Source organism: Henckelia pumila, chromosome 4 (genome assembly GCF_033568475.1).
Source record: "Henckelia pumila isolate YLH828 chromosome 4, ASM3356847v2, whole genome shotgun sequence".
NCBI classification, from domain to species: Eukaryota; Viridiplantae; Streptophyta; class Magnoliopsida; order Lamiales; family Gesneriaceae; genus Henckelia; species Henckelia pumila.
Window position 1 is genome coordinate 211,340,534 of NC_133123.1, and position 7,839 is coordinate 211,348,372.

A 7,839-nucleotide genomic window follows, 5' to 3' on the forward strand; every position below is an offset into this window, starting at 1 on the left:
AGTATTTTCAATGACAGAGATCCGAGGTTCACCTCACGATTTTGGGGTAGTATTCAGTGAGCCTTGGGTACCACTTTGAGTCTCAACATGGCGTAGCATCCAGAGACTGACAGTCAGTCTGAAAGGACTATTAGGACATTGGAAGATATGCTGAGGGCGTCAGTGATGGATTTTAGGTTATCCTGGCAAGATCATCTGCCGATGATAGAGTTCTCTTATAACAATAGCTATCACCGCAGTATTGTCATGGCACCATTTGAAGCTCTTTATGGTCACCATTGTCTAACACCATTATTATGGGATGAAGTAGGGGAAAGACGGGTGAAAGGACCAGAGTTAATTCAGCAGATTGTTGATAAAGTTGAACTGCTCAAGAGAGAGTCAAGACTGCACAGGATAGGCATGCCAACAATGCCGACACCAAGCGCAGACCCTTAAACTTTGAGTCAGGGGAGCATGTTTTATTGCGAGTTTCACCTTTCCGGAAGGTGATGAGATTTGGTCTAAAAGGTAAGTTAGCGACTAGGTTCATTGGTCTGTTTGAGATCTTGGAGAAAGTAAGAAGATGTGGCTTATCGTTTGGCATTACCACAATGTCTTTTTAGCATTTACAACGTTTTCCTCGTGTCATTACTTCATAAGTACATTGCAGATGAGTCTCACATTCTGCATCCGACAGAAGTACAGTTACATTCGGATCTATCGTACGTGGAGAGACCACTCAGAATTATCGACCGAAAAGACAAAGTGCTTCGGAATAAGAGCATTCCTCTAGTCATGGTGCAATGGCAGCGTCGAGGCACTGGAAAGCGACTTGGGAGTTGGAGAATCGTATGCGTTCCGAACATCCGGAGTTGTTCTGATTGTATTGTGTTTTTTAAGTTCAGTTGTAAACTACAGTATTGTAATAACAAGTTGTTCAAGTATTATTTTGTTCTGTTATCCTAGTCCTGATTTCGAGGATGAAATCTCTTAAGTGGGGGAGAATGTAGTAGGATCCTGTAACAAAATTACATCCTCGGCTATTAAGATAAAACGACTAATAAAGTGGCTACTGAAAATGGTTCTCTTAGTTTGCTCGATTTTAGCCTTCAGATATCATTTACTATTAAGATAAAACGGCTAATAAAGTCGCTACTGAAAATGGTTCTCTTAGTTTACTCGATTTTAGCCTTCTGATATCATTTACTGTTATCGCTTAGTTTACTAAATCTACTGGTTTCGGACTATATTTGTTTTACTTACTTAGCCCATTGGTTTCTGATTTCCGTCTGCTTTCTATTACTACTGAATATATGTCTACTGATTTTATCTTCTTCTACTGGTTGTCATCACCGAAACTAAATTACTGAACAATATCTATTTAAATTAGTTAAAATAGTACAATTTTTTTTTTGGTCAAATGTAAATAATGGAGCGTGAAAATTGCTATTCTTATTCAAAAAAGATGAATTGAATTTCAGATCTAATTCTGATCTAATATTTTTTTAAAAATGACTTAAGTACATTTGATTCCACTTGAATATTATTGGTAGGATTATTTTTCAAAAATTAAGTTTTATAAGGGTTACCCACACCCCAATTTCCCCTTTTCCCATGAAGATTGGGATAAACCCAAGCATTGAGAAACATACGAGAATGCTCATTCTATTTCGAACTCATTCTCTTTTACCAAATATATCTATGGATTGTTATATACGCCGATATAAATTAGATTGCGTTTAGTCTAAAACTAAAAACAATAGTTCAGTTTCATTTATATAAAATACTAATCCCAAATTTACACACAAGAAGAGAAAATCAACTAGCACCCCTTAACAAGAAACTAAATAACTTCGTGTCAAGTCAATACGTCATGCTCTTCTACACTCTGCGATGGCTGCAAGTCATTTTTCTGTAACAGGTCAGAAGAAGTAAGCCTAAATCTTCAATAAGACCACAAGCTAAGATGAGATACAACACGATAAACACGTAAACAACATGATCAGTCAGCAAGTTATTTCGTGGCTCTGCTCTCCAGAATCTTCACCAATTAATGAATCGTTGTTATCAATGTCTGTGATCTTGGAGCCGTGTATGGAGTTTATGGAAGACATGTTGTTTCTTATGAAGGGGGCCGGGGCCTTCAAATTTGGATTCGGCCCATTGAAGGATACTTCATATCTTTCCTGGGAAATAGGGTTGGTCGAGCTGGGGACAAATGCTATGGTGTGCTCCAACTTTGTTTTCTTGGGCTTCTGCTCCAGCTGGTGCACCGGAAGAAAGCTGCCGATTACAACCTGTTGCATGAACAAAAGGGGGAAAAAAAAGATTAAGAAAATGATTGCAGCTTCGTTATTCTTGAAAGAAAATGATAAAAAAAAAATTATGAAGTTAAGAATTCAATATTCTTTAAAGAATATTAAAGTTCCCCAGACGCATGGGATTGTTCTAAGTTGAGCAGATCCAAAAGTGACGGGAGAGTCAATCGCTCCCCATGCCCCAACTGGAAAATTAATTATATGTTATGACTAAATATTTTTAAAAAAATTGAAGGCAGCTTCAATCCAAAATGCACAAGGTTGCCACCGATTTTGCTATTTAATCACCGATCTGAAGAATTGGCTCCCGCACTAATTCTGGAACATCCGTTCCTGCTATTGCAATAGGGGGAAAAATACTCTATGTATAGCATAGACTAACTCCTTTAAACAATAAATTACGACAACAGTAAAACCACACTTTATAATTTACAATTTGATATAAATTACGACAACAGTAAAACCACACTTTATAATTTACAATTTGATACAAAGATTCTCAAACCTGAACAGAGCCTGCTGCTACCAGCATGCCAGCTAGGCCTCCCCCCAATACACGGCCATCAGGACCTGCCAGAGAGACGCTCATCCCACCAGTTCTGCTTTTCGTCAATCCATTATCATTTGGCATAAACGAACCCATCAGAGATACTATTTCAAAATGCCCCTATTGAAATCAAAACAAGATCCAAACCATAAGTATATTCCTTCATAATTCTTGCATGCTTAAAATGTCATAAAAGTTCGACAAAACATTGCCCCTACCTCGTATGTCATAGTACCGCCCGACGAATTTGATTGACGCAGGGTAACATTAGAGACAGTACCATTTGCAGCAAGAATGCAAATGGCTCTAGACCCTTGCTGAGAAAAGGATATTATCTTCATAGTAACATCCTGACACATAATAGAAAAGCTAAAAATTATTTTAAGCTAGAGTGGACTTGAGATAAGTATGGAACAAGGAAAAATCGAAGACCCCTGAGCAATGAGTTGGACTGCTGACTGCTGTTCTGTAGGTGCAACCATCTAATACGGCTAATTTGTGAATGCATTTAGTTTAGAATATACGATATGCCTTTCTTATGCAGGATGAAATATCAGGGCACAGTGAAAGCACTCTTAGATAATAAAAGTAGAAAAATAAAGAGTGACTTTGTTATTAAAAGTGAACTGATAAATTCCATTACAATACAACAAAAAGTTTTACAACTGCACATGGAGAAATCAAAATTTAACAATTTCTATTGGATTTCATGATTAGATGAGCAAAGGTTTATTTTGTTCATAAAAAAAAACAATATAAAGAGGACCAAGAGACTTGTTCTTATTACAAGTACGAAGTACCTCGCCAGCACTAACAGTGATGACATGGGGGGTAAAACCTCCACCAACCGAATACGCCATTGTTTCCCCTGCAAAGAATAAAGGCAAAATCTTCTTATTTTTAAAAATCATAAAATGTAATCAAAAAAAAAATTTGTGATGCCCATCGATTTTTTAATAATTTTCCGGGCATTTTGATCCACCTTGCAATCCAAGATCTTTATTTGTTAATCCAACTAACATGCATTTCACAATACACAATGAGGATTCTTCCCCTTCAAAAATTTATGTACTAGACTGGATGCCAATGTAATAGATGCAGATAGTTGTTTCCGTTAATATGAAAACAAAAGAAATTTCACGGAGGTATAAAATTAACAGATCAGAGCTTATTATAATCATCTACATCATTTACTCGCCCTTCGGATCAATTTAAGCATGCCACACCAAAAGTGGTGGCATACATTGTCAATAACAAAATGAAAAAAAATGCACAATTTGGCATGCTATTGGTAAAGCAACAAATCAACAATGAAAAGATAGATTCTAAGCTTTAATTGAGTAGCAGCTGATGGTTAGTACCAATTGATCTAAAAACAAGTATGCTTGATCACATCTTCACTTTAGCACACATGTTACACCATACAATTCATATCCTTATCATTATTCGATCAAGTTCTTTAAATCATCCCCTCGATCTTTATGCACACTTCAATCATTGAGTACAAAGATAGGTCTGAGTGCAGTCACATCATAAATTATCAGGGCCCTTGTCAAAGGTCCCACAAAATCCAGTAGGGAGGATGGGGCCGAGTAATTGATGTACAAAAATCTGAGTTCTACATACCATATGTAAATGACATCTGAAGTTGACTAGAAAATACAATCCTAACACTCGAAACAAGCCCCAAAGTACAGTCCCACACAAGATATCAGCACAGATATTTAGTTTCATAATAATAATAATAAATAGGTGACCTAAGTCAATGCAGAAAACACGAAACAGAATACCTGGACTCCTGAATTCCAACTTATTTTTCTTCTTGAAAGAGTTCACTTTTCGGACACCACTCTGTTTCCAAGTGGAGTAATCGCCGGAAAGCGGAATTGAAGCTGAAATTGGCATAGGCGACAGCGCCACGATAGAACCATACTTTCTCGGCCTTCCTCTCTTCTTCTTCATCCCCGCATTTTCCGGAGCACCATAATGGCTAGTATTTGGCTCTACCACGTGGCTCTGAGAAGCTTCATCACCTTTCAGTGTGACCCCACAACCATTCAACCCTTCTTTATCCTCCATTAATATCCTTAAACCCTGAAGATTCTTAAACCTTAACCTTTACAAGTATAGAAATGAGTTTTTACCTCTTAACACTCGAGAGTAGCTGAAAAAATAAACCACCTTTCAACAACTACTCTGGCAATAATGAATCTGTCAAAGTAAAACAGGGTCGAATAAATTACCATATAAGTTTACAAAACAAAAAAAAAAAAAGAAAAGAAAAAGAAACAAACCCACTTCATAAATTCTGAGAAGCATGAAATCCAAGAATCAGGCATGAATATTTTAAGATCACCCAAGTACAACTGAGCTCTGTTCCAACAATACTTTGTACGACAAATTTCTTAACTCACCACGTCTCAATCTCTGGCATTGCAGAGCAAGGACAGAGCTGCAGAAATGAAATGGAAAAATTTCAGAAAATTGGTTGATGTTCAAAATTCTTTATTTATATATATATAAATATTTTTTTTGCCGTCTTGTAAAACTTTAGGGTTTTGCAAGAAAAAGTGGAAGGAAAAAATAGTTGGAGAACATTAAATTTAAAATAATTATTAATTATTATTTAAATAACAGGAAATTAATTAGGTGGGTGGCAATATTTAAATTGCAAAATTCAAAGTATTAATTATGGTTAATGAAATGGATTCAAGTCCGTCTTGGAAAATTAATTCAAGATTTTAAAATGACCAAAAGTATATCTAATGGAATATAAAAACAAGGGAAGATAAATTCTTTCTTTTTCTTTCTTACATAAAATTGAATATATATTATTTAAAGCTGTAAAGTTAACGTTGTTGCCTACAATTTTTTTTACTTGACCTCTGACCTGTTCTTTGTCTTTTTAGGTAAAAACAATTGTTGACTACTTTACCTTGAATTTTGGAATGACATTAACACTATATAAAAACACAGATAAAATTGTTTTATAAATATTTTATTTTTTTTTACATTGGGGGTGAGGGTTTTGATAGGACTTGAACCCAAACCTCTCCCATTTTGGGGAGAGTTGGTGTCGCTTAGCCTAGAAGTCTTTGGCTAAATTGTTTTATAAATTTTTTTAGCTAATTATTTTATCAAATTTGACAAATTAAAAAAATTATTTTTATGTTAAAAATATTATTTTTTATTTTAGAAATTAATTGAGTTGACATGTATTATGGATCATGAATGGAGTTAAAATTTTTGTTCAGTGTAGACAACAACGTAATATAATTAATAAATAAAAATTCATCAGTCAATTGACAACCAGAATAATGTGCTCTAATGTTCGAACATAAGTTATACACGACCAGAAGCACATTTTAATTGACGAGATAATGCCAAAAAATGATAAAGAGAAACATGTACAAAACTCGCAATCAAAAGAAAACTCGATAGAAATATATACTTTACGGTCAAAACATAAAAATGAATAATTCACTATAACAAAAAAGAACAGGAAATTTAAAAAATCATTGAACGATGGACGAACATCGAAGAAAAAGGCGAACGTGAAATCAGGTGAAATTTTGGATTTTCTAAAAAAATATGGATGATGAATCGATAGGTAATATGAATTGGAATAGTTATTAATAAAAGCATATGATGTATGTGACGCGTGATGATAAATAATTGTACAAAAGTTTATTAACTGTTCATCTAGATAGCAGTAACGCAACTAAAAATTTAAAATTTGAAGCTAAACTTTGGGTGTGAAAGTAATTTTAATTCCTTGAAAATCTTTTCCAAACGTGTTAATTATAGATATTGAATTTTGCCTTTTAGACAAAAGATTTGATTTGATATTGTTAAATATTATATGATATCGAGATTGATTAGGATAGATATTTAACTAGAATGAATATTATATATTGATATCGAATTGATGTGTTTTATGTTTATAAAATATTATCAAGATATGCATTAATATGATAGGCTAAATATTTATGTGTTATTATCGAAATATTGAGATATATATTTTCCTAGATTAATTATTATCTTGATAAGGAATTATTGTGTATCATTGTTATCAAATATTATCAAGATAGTGTTAATTATATTTAAAAGAGTCTTATTCCTAACAAAGACTTATTTCCTTATGTGTGTAGGACTCTACAAGGAAATCCTTTCATGCTTGGACTCTCATCTATAAGTAAAGGATTTATGCGCACAAACTAACGGACACTTCAGAGGAGAATTCATAAGAGCTTTCAGAGAAAATCACATAAAAGAATTCAAAGATTTTGAAGAAGTTTTGCAACCATCGTTGTTGCTTGTCCCCATGCTGCCGTTCGTGTCGAAGACATCAGAGACAACACTGTGGAAACTGTGTTGTTGAAGATCTTTTCGTGTCTCTTCAAATTTAGGCTACGAGAGTTGCATCTGATTTGTTTTATATTCTGATTATATAGGATGCAAGTTTGATTTCTCGACTTGTTTAGAAATTTAGGATTTAATGAATTTTTTGTAAAATCACTAGGATTATTTTTGTAAGACTGATCTTACGTTTACTAGTGATATTTAGCCCTAAGGCACCCGCACGAGTTTTTATACTCGTGCAAAATTAATTTCTTGTGTTATTTATTTTTGTTTATTTTCCGCTGCACTGTATTGTCGTTGATGTTGTGACACCACGGAACACTGACTCTTTATTTTAACCTACAATTACAATACGATTTCTATCAAGTGGCATCAGAGCCAACTCTTGACCTTAATAAGAGAGATTCTGGTTATTTTTGTTTTGTAGGTTTATCATGGATGTGCCGATTGTTGACGTCAGATTCCGACCACCGGAATTCAATAATTCAGAATTATGTGAAGATTCAATTTCTTTGATCACCCAGAAGTTTGAAGATTATTTGAAGAGAAGAAACAAACAGAAATTTGGACAACAATTTAAGCACCCTAATTTTCCTGCTCCTGAAAATCTGTTGAGGGTGTCACCTACTC

General features: G+C 34.3%; 1 protein-coding gene across 5 annotated transcripts; it reads right to left on the minus strand.

Moving 5' to 3' along the window:
• Positions 1–1,734: 1,734 nt before the first annotated feature.
• LOC140864955 (AT-hook motif nuclear-localized protein 1-like) lies at positions 1,735–5,411 on the minus strand. Of its 5 annotated transcripts, none has more exons than XM_073269410.1 (7): positions 5,146–5,411; positions 4,992–5,058; positions 4,638–4,880; positions 3,648–3,715; positions 3,066–3,197; positions 2,806–2,967; positions 1,735–2,279 (listed from the first exon to the last, which is right to left on the minus strand). In XM_073269410.1, the coding sequence occupies exons 3-7, from the start codon at positions 4,807–4,809 to the stop codon at positions 1,989–1,991; spliced, it is 825 nt and encodes a 274-aa protein (XP_073125511.1). In that variant the 5' UTR covers positions 4,810–4,880; positions 4,992–5,058; positions 5,146–5,411; the 3' UTR covers positions 1,735–1,988. The 5 variants fall into 5 exon arrangements, with proteins under 5 accessions (XP_073125511.1, XP_073125512.1, XP_073125508.1 ...); XM_073269411.1 differs by having other exon boundaries at positions 5,142–5,411; XM_073269407.1 differs by having other exon boundaries at positions 4,638–5,058.
• Between the last annotated feature and the right edge of the window lie 2,428 nt (positions 5,412–7,839).

What these genes read in the sequence shown, in the direction of transcription:
- LOC140864955 (XM_073269407.1), bottom strand. Translation starts at nt 4,926, where the DNA reads ATGGAGGATAAAGAAGGGTTGAATGGTTGTGGGGTCACACTGAAAGGT. An exon ending in GTTGGAATTCAGGAGTCCAG is followed by an intron (nt 3,716 to 4,637) that starts GTATTCTGTTTC and finishes TATTCTTTGCAG; the next exon opens with GGGAAACAATGGCGTATTCG. An exon ending in GCGGTACTATGACATACGAG is followed by an intron (nt 2,968 to 3,065) that starts GTAGGGGCAATG and finishes TGATTTCAATAG; the next exon opens with GGGCATTTTGAAATAGTATC.